The sequence below is a fragment of the Lentinus tigrinus genome (assembly GCF_003813185.1).
Source record: "Lentinus tigrinus ALCF2SS1-7 unplaced genomic scaffold L226scaffold_26, whole genome shotgun sequence".
NCBI lineage: Eukaryota > Fungi > Basidiomycota > Agaricomycetes > Polyporales > Polyporaceae > Lentinus > Lentinus tigrinus.
The window spans coordinates 267,976-285,607 of NW_027137935.1; the positions used below are offsets into that span (position 1 = coordinate 267,976).

The 17,632-nt window shown below is 56.9% G+C and overlaps 6 protein-coding genes and 1 non-coding gene across 7 annotated transcripts; 3 read left to right on the forward strand and 4 right to left on the reverse strand.

Annotated features, from left to right (window-relative positions):
* Positions 1–498: 498 nt before the first annotated feature.
* Positions 499–1,306, reverse strand: L226DRAFT_573594 (ribosomal protein S5 domain 2-like protein; the record flags this gene model as incomplete). The annotated part of the gene is made up of 2 exons (XM_067684880.1): positions 499–874; positions 936–1,306. The coding sequence occupies 2 exons, from the start codon at positions 1,304–1,306 to the stop codon at positions 499–501; spliced, it is 747 nt and encodes a 248-aa protein (XP_067532497.1).
* Positions 1,307–1,908: 602 nt separating this feature from the next.
* L226DRAFT_573595 (DUF221-domain-containing protein) lies at positions 1,909–6,339 on the forward strand (the record flags this gene model as incomplete). The annotated part of the gene is made up of 11 exons (XM_067684881.1): positions 1,909–2,013; positions 2,074–2,118; positions 3,039–3,772; positions 3,833–4,019; positions 4,082–4,469; positions 4,523–4,594; positions 4,651–4,786; positions 4,844–4,915; positions 4,971–5,194; positions 5,252–5,880; positions 5,941–6,339. 11 exons carry the CDS (start codon positions 1,909–1,911, stop codon positions 6,337–6,339), a joined length of 2,991 nt encoding a protein of 996 aa, XP_067532498.1.
* A 380-nt stretch (positions 6,340–6,719) lies between these two features.
* Positions 6,720–10,314, reverse strand: L226DRAFT_537677 (nucleotide-diphospho-sugar transferase). Its single transcript, XM_067681358.1, has 2 exons — positions 9,948–10,314; positions 6,720–7,849 (listed from the first exon to the last, which is right to left on the reverse strand). Exons 1-2 carry the CDS (start codon positions 10,067–10,069, stop codon positions 6,964–6,966), a joined length of 1,008 nt encoding a protein of 335 aa, XP_067532499.1. The 5' UTR covers positions 10,070–10,314; the 3' UTR covers positions 6,720–6,963.
* Positions 10,315–10,478: 164 nt separating this feature from the next.
* Positions 10,479–11,411, forward strand: L226DRAFT_165373 (uncharacterized protein). The gene has a single exon (XM_067672584.1). It carries the CDS (start codon positions 10,737–10,739, stop codon positions 11,226–11,228), a length of 492 nt encoding a protein of 163 aa, XP_067532500.1. The 5' UTR covers positions 10,479–10,736; the 3' UTR covers positions 11,229–11,411.
* A 360-nt stretch (positions 11,412–11,771) lies between these two features.
* Positions 11,772–12,404, reverse strand: L226DRAFT_165408 (uncharacterized protein). The gene has a single exon (XM_067672585.1). The coding sequence runs from the start codon at positions 12,313–12,315 to the stop codon at positions 11,860–11,862; it is 456 nt and encodes a 151-aa protein (XP_067532501.1). The 5' UTR covers positions 12,316–12,404; the 3' UTR covers positions 11,772–11,859.
* A 90-nt stretch (positions 12,405–12,494) lies between these two features.
* On the reverse strand, positions 12,495–15,007 carry L226DRAFT_467866 (OPT oligopeptide transporter; the record flags this gene model as incomplete). Its single annotated transcript, XM_067676094.1, has 7 exons — positions 12,495–12,553; positions 12,609–13,269; positions 13,328–13,396; positions 13,450–13,923; positions 13,973–14,214; positions 14,262–14,782; positions 14,862–15,007. The coding sequence occupies 7 exons, from the start codon at positions 15,005–15,007 to the stop codon at positions 12,495–12,497; spliced, it is 2,172 nt and encodes a 723-aa protein (XP_067532502.1).
* A 1,663-nt stretch (positions 15,008–16,670) lies between these two features.
* Positions 16,671–16,744, forward strand: L226DRAFT_t197. Its single transcript has one exon. It is a non-coding gene; the product is annotated as a tRNA-Ala (tRNA).
* The last annotated feature ends 888 nt before the right edge of the window (positions 16,745–17,632 follow it).

The following is a 17,632-nucleotide window of genomic DNA, read 5'->3' on the forward strand; positions in this document are numbered from 1 at the left end:
GCGGACAGGAATATGGACGGTGGAGAATCGCTTGCAGCGCTTTATGGTGTCCTTTGAACATGCGCGAAACATGCGCTACGCGACAGCATGCCTCATTGGGTGGAGTTCGGGATCGGCCGCTGATATCGGATTGGGCAGCCTCGTGGCAGAACGCACTTCACCGTTCCTCGAGGATCCTGTAGTCCTAGATACGTTGATCTCCACGCATTCAGAGCACGATACAGAGGATGTCGACGGGGCTCGACGTCGATCTAGGATGGAACAAAGGTTCAGTTAGGACCAAATGAACCCGCGCTTTTCGTTTCGCTGTGAGCGCCAACAACACTGAACTTACCCAGACCCTCTTCACAACTCAAGCGAAGATCGTCAGCAATCCCGGATTCTGGTGGGCAATGTGAAGATAGCTTGCTGTCCTGAGAACGCGTCCGGCGGGTATTAGCAGGTGCGACAAGCTCGTACAGTCGCCGAGTTTCGTAAGCCTGTTCAGCCAACTTGTTATTATGCCTTCTCCTGAACCTTCTTCAACGCGGCCCTGACACTCTTGATAGAGTTTTCTCTCGCCGTGATCAGCCGTTTCGCCTTGGCAACGTCGAGCGACTCCTCGAGAGCGGTATAGGAAGGAGCCGGAGGCTTCTTGGGCACACTGGCAGCCGAGGTACCGTCTGCCTGAGGATCGCCCCGTTCTGCGGAAGTGCTGCCCTCCGCAGTGGCGGCAGCCAGCTGGGTACGCAAGGAAGCAAGGGTCTCGTCCAGGGACGTCAGGGTCGCAATACATGTCGCCATGTCGTCTTTGCGTCGAAAGACGTGGCAGACTTCCCGGGCGCACATCTCGATGTGATCGAACCGCACGCGTCCGAGCATCTCTCCACCGAACCTGGTGTATACGCAGCACGTCAGCGACCGATGTGTACGGCATGCTGGAAGAGCACACCTACCAACGACTGACGACGACCACAGCGTCAATGACGCCCTCGGCCTGCATAACCTTCAGGACGCGCCCGCCGGCGTACTTTTCGCCGTCGTCGTCAGAGCCGCTGATGACCTCGAAGTCGTCGGGCCCACCGAGTCCGTCCTTGCCCGGCTTGAGCACCATGCACCGCCATGCGGCAATCTCGTGCGAGGCAGGGCGAGCACCGTGCGTGACGTGCTTCAGATGGTTGACGGCCTTGCGGACTTCTTCCAGGCTTGTCGCGGGGAACACGGACGCGACAAATGTGGAGGCTCTATCGCGGATTTCTTGCGAGGTCGCGAGCGGTTTTGGAGGAGGTTTTGCGGTCTTGACGAAAGAATCGAGATTTGAGGACATAGCGATTCGAGGGTGAGTTTGAAGCAGTCGCGAGCGCCGCCGGCAAGTTATCCCGTGATCTGGGGTAACCGAGACTAAGTTTTATTGCTCGTGGAGCTTCAGTGATGTCCGAGGTTTCCACGCTTGTTTGTCGCGTCTCGTGTCGTCATATGAAGGTGAAGACAATGAGGAAGAGTTCAGGAGAGTGGATGAGTGCGAGTACAATTGTCCCGAGTTTACGGTGGACGGAAGAACAATTGGGACTTATCGCACGATTATTATGCGCTAAGTGGGGCTTGCGCACTGCTTACATCACTTAGCTGCGGGATAACCTGGCCGTCTAGACCTGTGCCTGGCGCCTGTGTCGGAGGAAAGGTCATAGCGGCCAAGACACCGCCCTCTTCAAGTGACAGCTTTGAACGCGCGCTGCCCTTTTGTTCCTCTTCGAGCAACAACGCTCTCCGACGCGCTCAACGACGACCTCGTCTTCTTCCTCGACATCCACAGGCTCAGGCTCTTACCCTCTGTCTCTTCCCCTCTCTTCCAAGAGCTGGCCTACTATATAGCCTCCGAGCGGGCTCAAACGCTTCGTCCACTAGCTATCCGCACTACCTTCGCACACCATGGCCAACGATGATTTGGATAAGTTCATTGACGAGACGACAAGCCAACGGACGCTGGCGCCCGTTGCAGTTGCCTCCCAGGTTGCGTTGATGTTTGGAATATCGGTGAGTTCTCCGGGTGCTCAGAGAGAGAGGTCGCGGTCGTTGACGCAGTTGTGGTGGTAGTTTGCAACGATCATCATCTTCAACATCCTACGGCCGAGAAACAAGGTGTGTACCCTTCATATAACGCTTTCCGGTGCATATTCTGCTTCCTCAAGAGCCCTGAATCTATAATCCTCCCACCGGCGGTCGTTGGTCGCTCCTGCTGTTCACTGTTGGGTGTGCGCAAGAGTTCCGTATGTCTAGCGTAGGGATGCTGGCTGTATGCGGTTAGTGCGCATACAACCAGCATGTCTTGTGGGCCGCGCCAATATTTCCGCCTCTCCCACTTGCTTGGCAAATTAACATAAAGCTCAATGGGTATATGCGCACATCACGCGCATCCAAAGAGCATAACACGCATGCACCCCGCTCGACCCTCATGTTCTCCTTCCTCGTCCTCAGAAGAGAGCGTCTACGTATTTGCAGCTCCATAGCCGACCCTCGCTGAACGAGCTAGCCGAGCGCAGTTCTTGCACAGGCGTGCTCCACACTCGGTCGGGGTTAGCATCCTCCGTACTTGTTTTCTCAACATGCGAACGTCATCTGGTACGCGCACCGTCTTCTAGCTCTTCATTCCAGCCAGCGAATGGACACCATGCCCGTCGTGGGAGGCTGGGGTGAGGAAGCGCTTGAGAAGCTAGCACGGAGATGCGGGTCCCCGTACTTGCCCCTGCGAGAACATATCTTTCTGCATACTAATTCGGACCGCCGTATGCGTTGGCGACGCTTCAGTGGAGTGGCTTTGGCTGTGTTCGTGATAGGCGCATCGCTAGGTTGCGGCTTCAGCCCGCATCGTTTTGACTGCATTGGCTTCGGAGAGCTCTGCTGTTCAGGGTCTCGTCGTTCGCTAGTCGTTCTCTAGCTTGGTGACCAGAATGCAGATAGTGCTGTTCGTATTCCGTTTCCTTGCGGAAACGTCAGCGCTAGAAATCAAATTCATCGGTGCCACAGCAATGTGACAGACGTGCTGATCCTTGTTTGCACAGATCGTCTATGAGCCCAAAGTCAAATACCATGTTGGCGACAAGGTTCCTCCACGTGCTTCTGACTCGTTCTTGGGATGGGTTTCCCCCCTCATTCATACCAAGGAGCCCGAACTAGTCGACAAGATTGGCCTCGATGCCGCCATCTTCCTCCGCTTCCTCCGCCTTTGTCGCTGGCTCTTCTCCGCCATCGCTGCACTCACCTGCGCCGTCCTTATCCCAATCAACGTCATTTACAACCTCAAGGAAGTCCCAAGCGATGACCGCGACGCCCTCTCTATGCTCACAATCCGTGACGTGCAGGGAAGTTTGCTCTTCGCGCACGTCGGCATCACGTACGCGATCACCTTCATCGTGATGCTATTCGTCTACGTGCATTGGAAAGAGGTCGTACGGCTACGCAAGGAGTGGTTCCGCTCCCCGGAGTACATCCAATCGTTCTATGCCCGCACGCTCATGGTCACCGACGTTCCGAAGAAGATGCAGTCCGACGAGGGCATTCGCGCGATCTTCGAGTCCATGCAGGTTCCCTACCCCACGACCTCCGTGCACATCGGTCGCAAAGTCGGCCGCCTGCCGGAGCTCATCGAGTATCACAACGACGCCGTGCGCGACCTTGAAGCGGTGCTTGTCAAGTACCTTAAAGGCGGCAAGATTGGCAAGAAGCGGCCTATGATCACAGTTGGCGGCTTCTTGGGCATGGGCGGTGAGAAGAAGGATGCGATCGACTACTACACGTACGTGCCTTCAGTCATATCTTGAAGACCTTTATGGGTGGATATTGACACGTCTATCAGTACCAAACTCCAGCGCGCTGACCGTGCCGTTGAGGAGTTCCGCAATCAGATTGATCTGCGCAAGCCCGAGAACTATGGTTTCGCGTCCATGGCTGCTGTCCCGTATGCCCACATTGTCGCGAACATGCTCAGGCATAAGCATCCGAAGGGCACAACCATCACACTGGCTCCTAACCCCAAGGACATCGTGAGTACTTGATTAACTCGGTTATGGCGAGGTCTGAAGCCGAACATGTGTCCATGTGACAGGTCTGGAAGAACTTGGGGCGAAGCAAGTCGGAGATCCGCAGCAAGCAGACGATCGGCTGGCTGTGGCTCATCGCCGTCTGCGCATTCAACACCGTGCCCCTGTTGATCATCTCCATTCTAGCCAACTTGTCCTCGCTGACGGCGTTCGTGCCCTTCCTCGATGACTGGTCGAAAGCGTCCTCGGGCTCGTTCACGTTCCTGTCCGGTGTGCTGCCCCCGGCGGTGTCTGCGCTGTTCGGATGGGCACTGCCGATCATCATGCGCAAGCTGACAAAGTACATGGGCGCATACACGCACTCGCGCATGGACCGGGCTGTCGTGGCACGGTACTATGCGTTCTTGATCATCTCGCAGCTGATCATCTTCACGCTTATTGGTGTCATCTTCAGTGAGTAGCATGAGGGATAATGGGCGGGCACAGATGTTGACTCCCCTGCGCAGACTCCGTGAAGCAGGTCGTCATCTTGATTGGCAAGCACAAGAGCTTCCAGGATATCATTGATAACCTCAATCGTGCGTATTTGTCGCATGCGAGCTGAATAGTGCTCGGTTCTGATTGGGTACCGCAGAGCTTCCTGAGACTATCAACGAGACCTACATCGACCAGTCGTCGTACTGGCTCACCTACTTCCCGCTCCGTGGTTTCCTTGTACTGTTCGACCTTGCGCAGCTGCTCAACCTGTTCGTCGTCTTTTTCAAGACCCAGTACGTGCTTTCGTCTCATCGCCCACCCGATGTATGCTGATGCCTTTTGTTCTGCAGCTTCCTCGGTCGGACACCTCGTGAGATCCGAGAGTGGACACAGCCGCCTGACTTCCAGTATGCCATCTACTAGTGAGTACTCCTTATGAGAGTCTCTACGGCGACGATGTCTAACCGCGTGCCCCAGCTCGAACCTGCTGTTCATGGCTGCTGTCGGCTTCTTCTTCGCGCCGTTGGCGCCGCTCGTGGCCGTCGCATGCGCGGTGGTCTTCTGGATCAGCTCGTGGGTGTACAAGTATCAGCTGATGTTCGTGTTCGTCTCGAAGACCGAGAGTGGTGGACGGATGTGGAACGTCGTCATCAACCGTCTTCTGGCCGGAGTTGTCCTCATGCAGTGCATCATGATTCTCAGTGCGTATCCTCCGATACACGAGTGCCAACGCATTGTCTAACCCCAACCCCTTCCAGCTATCGGCCTGCAGCACGGGTTCAAGTCCCTGCACTGGATCGCCACGATCCCGCCCATCCTCATCATCATCATCTTCAAGATGTACATCCACCGCTTCTTCCAGCCGTCGTTCCGCTACTACATCCCCACCGAGGCCGAGCTTCGCGAGGCGCAGGTCCACTCGCGGCGCAACGACACGGCGCGGAACCGGCTCGAGAAGCGATTCGGGCACCCGGCGCTGCACTCGGAGCTGTTCACGCCGATGGTGCACGCGAACATGACGCACCTGCTTCCACAGGTCTTCCACGGCAAGATCAAGGAGGTGCAGACGAAGCTCGAGGACATGGGCGGCCAGAGCACCGAGGCGCACGTCGTCGCGGGCGGCATCAAGATCGCTGGTATCGAGGAGCGCGACCTCGAGTACGATCCTGCGCTGTACCGCCGCGACCGTGGAGACGATTGGGATACGCGGTCGGTGTCGTCGTCGAATCTGCTGTCGGAGACGAAGTCGATGTATCCGGATGCGCGGAGTGCGTCGCCCGCGCCGTCCAAGCTGATGGGATATGATCGCTACTTGGCGCAGGGCCCTACGCCAGAGATCGAGATGACGAGGCTGGACATTCCGGATAACCAGCCGCTGCTGAACTCGGTGAGTATAGGGATCTGCTTCCTGTTGTCATCATCAATCGCTAACGGTTGTTTCTTACAGCGCGGATATTTCGACGCGAGCATGGCAGCAAGCAGGAGCAATGTCGATCTTGGCTACGCAACAACGCCAATGAGCGAGCAATCGCACACACCACTGCTCCCTAGCGCGTACCCCAACGATGCATACCGGGAAGCACCGCTACACCGTCCTTATCCTTCCCAGGCATACGCTGCTCCCGGCCAGTACACCCCACCACAACACTCCCCTCCGCAAGAATACCCTCCCCAACGACCATATTCTCCGGCCCAGTACCCCGCTCACGGCCGGTATCCCAGCCAACCAGGCATGGGCTCCCAGCGAGCCTCGCCTGACTCGTCCTATGGACACCCCGCGCCGCCACCAGGCCTCCAGGGCGGCGAGCCAAACATGGCAGGCAGGGGCGCGCATAGAGCACTATGAGCGCGACGGCCTCGGGCCTCGATCCCGACCCGACCCTGACCCTGACCTGCGGGGGTTGTAGTAGAAGACCGTGAAGACGAGCGACGAATGTGTAGGTTGGAAAACGGTCTGATATGTGTCTATCGTACTATGACGGGCTAGTAGCTTATCTTTTTGCTTCATTTATATGTCTCCACCACCTCCTCCGCGCACTTGCGGACCCGCGTTACTCTGTGCATTATAGTCTTTTTTTGCATGTGGACATGTTTTCTTTTCTCGCGCGCGCGCACGCACTCTCTCTCATCGTCGTCGTCGTCGTCGTGCATTGCACATAGAAGGGCGCAGCGCAGCCCTCGGTACGTGTTGTTCTGGTATAGATTGAGCCTAGAGGCTACGGACTGGTGATTCGGACACTCGCAGGAGAGCTAGCTACGCTCGCATACCCACTCAACAGCACCACCACGACTACATCGCACACGACGACTCGCATCTCAATTCTTGTACTGCATTCTCACAAATCTCTTAGCTCTCCAGCAGCGACGTCAAGGACCTCGAGTGCATTAGGGGGGTTTGAAATAAGCGGGAAAAAGTATACATCCAGCACATAAGGGTCGTCTAAAGCCACGAACCAAGGATCCTCGAGCCTCAATCCCTCAACGCATCGCACCTGTCGATCTTTGACCGGTACACCCTCCTCGTCTCGTGCCATGCCTCCAGCCACTCGACGATCTCGCGCTTGTACGTGGACTTCTTCCTCGCGACCTTCTCCGCGTTCCGCTCGAGCTGGTTGAGCGGGACCTCGGCGTAGTCGCCCTGGAGGAACGGCTTGGCCATCGTGAAGTGCATGATGCGCATCTCGTCCTGGAGCGCGTCCCAGAGCGCCGGCGTGCGGCCCTTGATCGCGAGGTTCGCGTTGTACGCGTACGGCAGGCGGACGGCCTCCGCGCCAAAGTAGAGGTTGAGGAACGCCTGCTCGGCCTGCTCCGCGGGGTAGCGCGCGGTCGCGATCTTGGCGACCATGTCGTTGAAGAGCTCCGAGTCCGGCCGCAGGAACATGACGCCCGCGTTGAACGCGGTCGTGTACCCCTGCGCGGTCGTGTACACGTCCGGGACGGCGCCGAACGTGTGCGGGAGGCGGAAGAGCTCGTCAAAGTTGCGCCGCACGAGCGCGTCCGCGTCGATGTACAGCACGCTCTTGTACCCGCGCTGGTCGAGCGTCCAGAGGTGCAGCTTCGAGTACTGGTCGAGGAAGTGCCGGCCCACGCCCTTGAAGGGCGGCGCGATGCGCTCGATTGGTATGGGCTCCCAGCCGGACACGGTCGCGATGCAGAGCGCGCGCTTGGAGATCTTGTCGGGGAGGTAGAAGAGCAGACGGGCGGCAGAGGAGTTCGCGACGTTCAGGGTGTGGCCGAGCGTGGCGACTGCGGATGCAAACGCGTCGGTGTAGAGCCCTGTGACGACGGCGTTGTCCTGGGAATTTGGCGGCTTGAACACGGAGAGGGCGGTCTCGTCGACGATGGGATGTGTGTTCCTGGGAGAAGACGGTCAGCTGTCGCTCACACACGCAGTGGACAGCGCAACGATGGGAACACGGGTCGACGCTGGGGTTGGGACGATCATACCAGGAGAGATTCAGTTACTGCTCCTGAATATGACCCGAGGCGGCACTTGGCTCTCACAATGCACGGGTTGCGCTCTCATCCTGCTGCGGGATATGGATCCCGGATACCCCTAGGGCAAAGGGTAGACGAACAGATTGGTGACAGAAGCAACGAAAACAGGCAAAGGGAGGGATCCCTACGCCCACCCACCGCAGAACCGTACACGCCTACAGACGGTAGTCTGAATAGCCGACACATCGCGGAGGGTGGGACGAAGCGCAATCGAACTACAGCAAAGCTGTTCACTCGAGCATTTCAGGAGACGGCACGTACATCGTGCCTGGATGGAGGAGATAGAAGTCTCGAAGGTAGCGCGTAAAAATCAGTGTCCGCATGCTCAACTGCATTCAACAGCTACCGCGGGGCGAATGAATGCATTTGAGCTGATCGCAGCAGGAGAAGTGAGGCACCCTCCAGAGGTTACTAGTCTGACGTGAAGATGAGGCGGGGGGAACCGTAGTGGCATAAATGGAGCAAGCAATTTAGCTGGTTGCAAGAGATACGAATATGCGCAGCGTTCTGAGTTACGATGCGCAGTTGATACCCAGAAACAACAACTTCGGGGTTGATCTCTCCGACAGGAGGACAGGAATGCGGAAGGGAGAGTATGTGGCCGCATATAGCCACCAAGGCTACTGCCGTCGTCTGTCAACATGCACTCAGTGTATCATGAGGACTCCGGCCTCCACCTCCAACTTGACAGCTAATGACCAATTGAACCTGCAGAGGTATGACACATGCATAGGAACGAGCACCCTGCTGCCTCTTGCAATCTCGCATTCAATGCATAGAGCAGTAGCAATTCCGACACACTATCCCGTTCAAAGACGCGTGCAAAGACTCAAGGACAGTTTTGCCACATGAGCGACAGTGTGGTGACATCCCCCGCGCTATGACAAGTCTTCTAGAGTACGCATACATGCATATATGCGCGCTCTAACAAATCTCAGGGTATCCTCGGAAGATGAAACATGCGCATGTACGCACAGCTTCCTACGCCAAGCATATAGCCGCCAAGCAGAATATACTGAGTTGATATGGTGTGCGCAGAGTGCGTTGCCAGAGCTATTGCGGTCGTCCGCCAACATACACTCGGTGCATGACACTCAGTTGACACCCATATTATTGCCATCCAATGGCCGGGCGAACATGCAGAGGAATGACGCATGCACAGGGACGAGCACCCTGCCACCTCTTCTATGTTGTATTCAAAGCATAAGTGCGCACAGGTAGTCCAAGCTTCGACCCCGACATCCCGTCCGGTTGTAAAGCTCCGAGACGCATGCCAAGGGCCAAGGACGGCTCTGCCACATGAGCGATAGTACCCCGCAGTCGCATACACGCATATATGAGCAATAGTACCCCACAGTAAGCCGAGTCTTCTGGGGGTGCGCATACATGCATACACCGAGTCTCAACCCCATCCGGTTGCAAAGCTCCCAGACGTGTGCCAAGGGCCAAGGACAGCTTGGCCATATCCCGCAGTCTTCTGGAGTGCGCATACATGCATATATATGCGCACTCTAGTATCCTCGGGAAACGGACAGAAGTAAGGGATGGACACCTCAAGTGCATGCGTGTGTGCGCGCAGCTTCATACGCCAACAAAGTAACCTGACTGCATGCGCCCTTCGTGCATCACATCCGGGTATCAATGCGTGAGATTAGGAACCACCATGCACCTCTCATGTTTGGCTCGAAAATGACTGGAACGCAGACTCGGACGGCTGAGCACTCTCAGCGTCCGACTCCGGGTGCAGATCGCGCGACGCGCTTCGCGCCGTCCGAGCATGACTTCAGCTAGAGCATTGGAATCTCCCACAAACTCCCGCAGCATCTTCGACTTCGGCTTCGCCAAGGACACGTTCCCATCGCGCTCTCATACCCTCGAGCCGTCCCGACTCCCGAGTCTCCACAACCAGTTCCCACCGAGACCAACCGCAGCAAGAACAGAAGACAGAACACTCACAACGGCTGGTAGTTATCCAACGGGGTGGGCCAACTCGTCAATGCCGAGTAGCAGAAGTACAGGTTGAGAAAGACAGACACCGCGATGAAGCCATATGTGAGCAGCCGCCGTCGTGGCGCCATCTCTGTCCGCTGTCTATACGGTGTGCCTTCGTCGTCGGGGAGGAGAGATAGCGGCAGGTAGTCCTTGTAGCGTCGGAACATAGCACTTTCCACTGGCAGACCAGAGATGGAGGTCGAGGAACAAGGAGAGCAGCTGGGCATCGTCGCGCATCGCGCCAAGGCGCACCGCGCTGCGAGGATTGTACGGCCATGCCGAGCGCGTGGGCGGCACAAACAGCCAAGACTTTGTTGGATACACAGCCACTACAACAGCCGTGCTTATGGCAATACTTGCCGCTTCGATGCTTTTGGACGGAGTCCAAGTGGTTTCTTTCTCTCTTCTCCTCGAGTCCTCTAATAGACAACTTCGGACTCAGATGCATCCTCTCGACCTCAGCTGTTCAGCATCAACTCAAAACCTTGAGGATGTTGACCCAGTTAGCATCTCACAGCCGCGCCAGCCTCGGCCCTCGTCGAGACAAGTTGGACAGCCGTTTCTGATCACAGTCCACTTCGAAACCTCATATCAACCCAGCCCCATGACCACATTGAAGCTTCGAACCCCTGGCCAATCGACCCGCAATTGTATACCCAATATTCGTGCCCACGAATAGATCCGGACATACCTGCCTCAGACCAGGCCTCAGTGGCTAGAGCCGAAACCCAATCCTATGATCTATCAGTACCTATGTACAGTACATCCTTATCCACCGACGAAGGCGGGCGCGGGCGCGGTCGCCCCGAGGCCCTCTATCCAGTGTCCAGTGTAGTTTGGAAGAGTGTAGACCGCCCCACGAGCCCCACTAGCCACTCCAAGCATCTCGGGTCCCAAGAGGCGGGTCTGAGGTTGTCATGCCATGAATTCGAAGGGGACCCGCGGCGCGGCGCGCCGTCAATTCACTCCAGTCTCCCAGTCTCCCAGGACAATGCTCCCGAGGCGTTGTCCGACAGCGAAGGCCGAGAGGTGCGTATATTAGGCTCGCGCGTACCAGCTCTTTTAAGGTTGCCGGTTACGCACTCGCCCCGGCCAAGGCGGGCGGGCTGTCGGCTCGGAGAAACACTGACAGTGAGAAGACGATATGAGGGAAGGCCTGATGGATCTCGTACGCTCCAGGTGCAGGAGACAACGGTCCAGCCAAGGTTAATTGACTCGGAGGAGGCAAGACACGCTCAATGGTAGCCTCGAAGGCTGCGTCACCGCAGGTCAGGGTATGCGTCGGAACTTGCGATTGCGATTGCGATGCAATGCTATACAGCCTACATGTGTCATGTGGGGATATCTTGTTGATGGGTGGTTGTTTGAACAGACGGAAGCTAGAACGAGGACGAGAACGAGAACGGGAACACAGCGTAACACCGAGAGAGAGACAGAGACAGAGAGGGATAACGGCTACTGTTATGGTTACGGATAGACAATCTGACACAAACATTGACATTGACAATGACACGACGACGCTCGGGGGGGACCAGGTACCACCGGAAGAGAGACACGAGAAAAGAAACAGAAACACGGGCGCGAAGGGAGCGGCAGGGGACGACGGGCGATAATGTGCCGTACGTGCAGAGGAGTCGGGGGTCGGGGAACGGGAGCGGGGACGGAGACGAGGATGGAAGGGCAAGGAGCGCAACAGGGTAAGAAGGCAAGAGGCAAGAGGGAGGAGGGAGGAGACGGCTGCGGACCCAACCCGACCCACTGGCGGAAGAGTTTACATAGACGGGTGTGTGTATAGAACAGACACGACGCGCACGAGTGGCGCGACCGCGCGCATGTACGTATGAATCGGATGTAAGGTATATCTAAAATGAATATGCTACTGAGCCGAATCCTGAAACATGGAAACACTTGAGAACCGAAGCTGGCGGGACAGATGCATGTGCATGAGAAAAAAAAAGGCAGAAAAAAAGAACGGAGAACGGCTGCTGCGCAAGACGACAGCGCCGGCCACGAGTGACGAGTCACAGGGTGCGCGGGGATAGCGTGCGGGATGGTTGCGGATGGCGGACGCAATCAGGCCAGGAATGGGACGCGGGACGAGGACAGGAGGGAGGGTGAGGGTGAGGTAGATTCGTGCCGGGGTGGTATGGGAAGTAAGACACGGACGCGGATGCCGGAGATAAGGATAGACGGCGGATGCAGATGGGCGGATGATGAGCTGGCGAGAGGCCAGGCGATGAGGATGCTCCCAGGGTAGCGGACCAGAGTGACGCGGCGAGAGAAAGAGGAAAGCTGTGTCGCGACAGCTATACATAACCAAAAAAAAGCTCATGGCAACGGCGCCAAGAGGATGAACAGACCCCGCAAGGACAACACGGAAGGCGGCCAAGACGGGGAAAGGGGTGTTGTTTCAGTTCCAAAGGCTCCTCCACTCGTACACGCAGATAAACGAATGTCCCATATGAATGATGAAAAGAAAGACGGGTGGACGGCCTAGGGAGGCACGTCCTGCTACCACTGGATGCCGCCAGCCGGAACGTCCCTCAGTGCTACCCGCTTGAAGTCCGCAGCTGCGAAGAACGCTCCTCAGCACACCGAACACGTGTGGAAACCAAATACACTCACTGTTCTGGTATACCGTGTTCCCCCACCAATTGAGGTTGATCCCGCCCTTCGGGAACTGCAGCGTGAAGAAGATGAACAGCACGCTCAGCACCGTCCCGCAATCGAACGCCGCTGTGAGGACGTAATTGAACTTGCTCCACCACACAAAGTTCCTCCTACGGATGACGAACTGGAAGATGAACCCGAGCAGGAACCACGACGAGTAGTTGATGCCCGTCGCGGGCGGGATGAGGCCGATGCCGTTCAGGATGATCGGCAGGTTAATGTACTTGTTGTACTTGTTCGGCCACTTGCGCTGCCACAGCCAGAACGGCAGCGGAAGCACTCCCCCGATCGCGATGGCGTACAGCTGTGGGTGGTAGATGGACTGCGCTCCGAATTGCCGTGCGGGCCCGATGAGACCCCAGATCGCCGACGTCGTGTACAGGACCTGATTGTGCGGGCACGTCAGGAAGTCCTTCTGCCCAGGCTGGCAGATGTCCGGGATGTGCGAGAACATCCATTCCTTGACGCCGACCTGGAGCAGACCAACAAGCGTAGTCGCGACAAGCTGTACGGAGAAGGTCGCGCGTGGAGGGAGCTTGACGTAATGACCAAGCTTCAGGTCCTGGACGAACGCAGTGCCCTCTGCAAGGGTCTGCACCGCATAGGCCTTGAAGATCTGCAGTGGGCGCAGTGAATACATGCAATACAGTGTACTGCGATGGAGCACAGCTTACCATGTTCGGGAGCGGTTTGCCAGGGAGGATCATACCTGGGATAATCTGCGCGAGCAGATTGATAGTAATCTGCGAGAAGTGTCAGCATGTGCCCATGTCGTCAACAGGAGAGTTGGACTTACGTTCTGTCCCGTCAGCGCATATACGTATCCTGACGGCACCATATAGAGGACTGGGAGGGCAATGGCAAGCAGCAACGCCCAAACCGGAATCTCCGTATGCCACACCTCAGCGGTGACGATCGCGAGGGAGAAACAGGCGATGAAGGTCAGCAAATACCACCAATCTGGCACCTCCGGGTACGCGCGCATAAGCTTCGCGTGGATGTCGTCCTTCTCGATCCGTGTCTGAGTCAACCCGTGCAACACCGTGCGGCCATGATAGAGGACGGTGTGGACGATCATCGCAGAGGAGAGTGCAAACGCCACGAGATATGTGATGGCGTACGAGGCCGGAAGGAACAAGGGCGAGTAGGCCTCGTATGCCGCCTGGTCGAAGGTCTGTTCGTCGGTGAGCACACGCGTGACGTCGTACACCTTGCCGTAGCGATCGTATGGGTTGTTCGCCATCATAGGGAAATATGCAAGATCCCAAGACTGGAAGAAGTTCAGTCGCTGAACGGGAGGATAACGCGCGCGCACTTACGTTGGTGTAGTACAGAATGGGACACAAGACCCAGTATATGAGGAAGAAACCAGTGAAGACCTGCACCTCCGCCCACCAGGGCACCATGAGAGGGCTACCTATCCAGGTGATCTGCGACCAGTCAAAGGTGAGGATGCTCATCCCGAGACCGCTGTAAACGCCGAACAGTTGATTGACGACGACGTCCTGCGGTCTTGCCCAGCAGATGAACGAGAATATGGAGAGGGCACTGAAGAGGTAGCCTGCAACGACATCAGCGCGCAGTATGGTGAAGCAGGACAGGACGCACCAGGAAGGAAGAACCAGAAGAATGCCCCGACCGTCGCGTAGCAGAAGAACTTGAATCGTGACAGACCACCACGTGCATCCTCCTCTTCCGCATGCAGCGTGTTGAGGAGTGTACAAACGATCAGGTTCTGCGGCCAGACCATACTCGCCGGCCAGACAAGGTATCGCCTGCACAGGCCTGCGAGCGAGAAGCCGGTCAACTGCGTCGCGAGAATCAGCAACGCGTTGAATCCATAACCGAGCTTGACGCCGTAGTTGAGCTCCGCGACGACCACAGCATTAAGCGCAGTCGGTACACCAATCGACACGTTCGCCATGATGTATACCAGTGCGTGTTCCTTGATATTCCACGGCCCTGGATTTAGCGAAAACTCATAGCCGCCTAGCCACCGAGGGAACCGGAACGTTCGTATTGGCAAGCTGAGAGCGAGCACCTTCCCTAAAGGATGTGCGATGAGGAGGAGGACGTTGGAGACGATCGAAGGGGCTGGTTGTCGGAAGTTAAAGAAGAGATTCGCACACCTATAGACGAGTGATGAGTACGGTACAACGCACATATCCGTGACGCGCGGGGGAAAGACACCGGTAGAGTGCCACTTACCCAGATGCTAATGTGAGTGTCAGGCCGATGAACCACATTCGTGGTGTCATAGCCGGCATCTCGGGGTCGTCGATATTTGATACCGACGCGCGGACCTCTGGGTACGGGCTGTCTTCGTCTTCGTCCGCCTCAAAGTCGAATTCCATTCTTCTGCAGGGTCATGTCATGTCAGCATGCGGAGAGAGAACTTGAAAAGGGAACGGTAGAGAAGCAAGAAGTCTGCGGCCAACGGAATTGCACACAACGCCAAGGCCAACGGACACTCGAGGTCGGTTCTTCCGCTAACCGCATCCCGAGAAGCGGGCCTGCATAGACTCAGGCCGGAGCAACCAGTCCCTGAGCATGCGTACCCACGAAATCTCATGGTCGAAGGAAACGGCTGCATCAAACGCTCGTCCGTGTACAAAATCACAACGACAATCTCAAAGGAGCTCGCAAATAGCATGCGAGGAAAAGAGCGTCTCGCACGGGGAGAGATGGGGAAGTATGTGGCTCGTCGTACCACCAGTCTGAGAAAGTATATGACTTACTTGATCGAGGCCGAATCTGCAACGCTCGGAAAACTCGTTGACCTCGCCGTCGAGGGTGGACGCTCCTTTCCCTTCCCCTGGTCTTCTCCATGGGGCAGCGATACGTGCACCTCCCGCGAGCTGATCGCTGAGCTCACGCCTGTGAAGCGCCCTGTTCCTGTTGTGGGGACAGTGGAGGCTGAGGGCGGGGCTATCCTGCGCATTCGATACGGGTCATCGTCCTGGTTCTGGGAGTCCGTCGAGGGGGGCGATTCGACGGGGCTGAGGGGGTATGGAGCGCGGTGATATGGCTGGGAAGGACCTGGGACGGGGCCAAGGGGACCGACGCGATCGACGCTGGTGGGATCCCATGTTGGAGGGGGCGGGGTTATCGGAGAGGCAGCTGTGGGGGGAGGCCCGAAGGCGAAGACGTCGCCGGCGTCGGACTCGTCGTCCTCGTCTTCCTCATCGAGGGAATAGTCATACGTGTACTGGGGCTCGCGGTCGAAGTAGGCGGCGGTGTCGGGGCGGCCTGTGCTTTGGCGGGCAGTGGACGGCCTGCCTGCGCTGGACGTCGGGCGGAACGGCATGGAGGAGGGGGAGGGCGGTGGTGAGAGGGGGGAGGAGGGGGAAGAGTCCGACGCAGTCCATTTGGAGTCCGCCTTCCCTCCCAGGCACATCACTCTGTACCTGACTTGCCGCATAAGGCAACTCCTTTAATACATGCTCTGTCCGCCCTCGTCCCCGTCCCCAACTTATCGCCTCATTATCCGCTATTTCTGCCCGCTGCTGCCACTGCCATGTCCAGTTCTCATCTCCCTCTTCTCTGCTCGCACGCCGACAGCGACGACCCCAGCAGCACCGAGCCGCAGCACCCGGCGTGTATTCCTCGTCCCACCCCCGACAGATCGCCAAGCGCTACGCCTCTATCTCGCGAGCAGTGCTGTCCCTGGTCGGCGTGTTCCAACTTCCCGCACCTCGACGCGCACTTTATGTAAACCACCAGGGACCCAACACGCACCGCTGCATGACATCTTCGCAGGGCCAGCGCACTACTACGTAGGTACCAACGACGCGTCCTCGATGCTGTGGATCTCAGATCTCACCCCTACGATGTGGCTGAGGCACACGCGGACGTCATAATGTCCATACTGATGTCTGTTCCGCATCTCAGACACAGATCCACCGATGCTCAGATACAACGTTTAGGGCGTTGGAAACATAACATATCTGGTTTCTTATGCTGTTGCTCTTCGAAAGTGCACGCCCTCCAGAAATTTTACTACGTCGCTGTTACCAAGGGCATGTGGTGTAGTTGGTTATCACGCTCGCTTAGCATGCGAGAGGGGTCCGGTTCAATCCCGGACATGTCCATATCCACTGTCTTCTTGTTTTGCACGAATGGGAACGTCTTAGTACTGGCATTACGCGTGGCTTTTTCCCTCAATACTAGACAGCTTGGTCGGTGTCTCGCTTGCTTGAAACAGCACGCCTTGAGAACAGACTTAGGCAGGCTTGCACAAACCCACCCAGGGTTCTCAACTTGGTACACGGGCCCTCGTGGTTCCCCAAGATGGGAGAGTTTCGTCGCAAACTACCCACCGGACACGGTGGACACGGACGTAACCTCGCGCAGTGCTGATCAGGGACGCGACATCATGTTCCAGCACGAGGCAATGTGCGCGGGAGGTCGTGCTGAAGCCAATCGATGGCGTAGTAAATGTCGTCGGAGCAAGTCCCGGTCGTTTTCGTGGCCTAGAGACTGAGACTGAGCGAAAATATCGTCGTGCAGGTGGCGAGGCTCAGGGGAGGTTGTCAGCTGTGTGTGGTAAGATGGTCAAGGTAAGTATGCGGTCGAGTAATCGTGCAGGGAGGCGTACTAAGGCAGCCTCTCCTGGTCCACGTGTAGTCGGTGTCAATATGAGGTCGACGCTGAGAAGGCTAGCACCGACGTCGCGCAGGGACTATGTCGTGAACGTGTTGGCCTGTCTGTTGTCGTACGCCGCTAAGACAGCGTCATGATGTGTTTGTCCAATGGTATAGAACATCGTGGTGTCGCCATAAAAGGCCTGAATTTGACAACTAGATCAATATATGTCGAAGGCCGATCCCCTGGCAGTTGAGTGGCGGAATGACTCGGAGCCTCTTCAGAGGGCAAATGAGAACCTCGCCATCCATCCATCGATGATCTAAGTGCTCAGTTGCGGTGAACCTGCAGCTGCCAGCGTTCTGTTTGTATCACGGACGGCTGATCACCGCGAC

What these genes read in the sequence shown, in the direction of transcription:
- L226DRAFT_165373 (XM_067672584.1), top strand. Translation starts at nt 10,737, where the DNA reads ATGTACAGTACATCCTTATCCACCGACGAAGGCGGGCGCGGGCGCGGT.
- L226DRAFT_537677 (XM_067681358.1), bottom strand. Translation starts at nt 10,069, where the DNA reads ATGGCGCCACGACGGCGGCTGCTCACATATGGCTTCATCGCGGTGTCT. An exon ending in TTGGATAACTACCAGCCGTT is followed by an intron (nt 7,850 to 9,947) that starts GTGAGTGTTCTG and finishes GTCTTCTCCCAG; the next exon opens with GAACACACATCCCATCGTCG.
- L226DRAFT_165408 (XM_067672585.1), bottom strand. Translation starts at nt 12,315, where the DNA reads ATGAGCTTTTTTTTGGTTATGTATAGCTGTCGCGACACAGCTTTCCTC.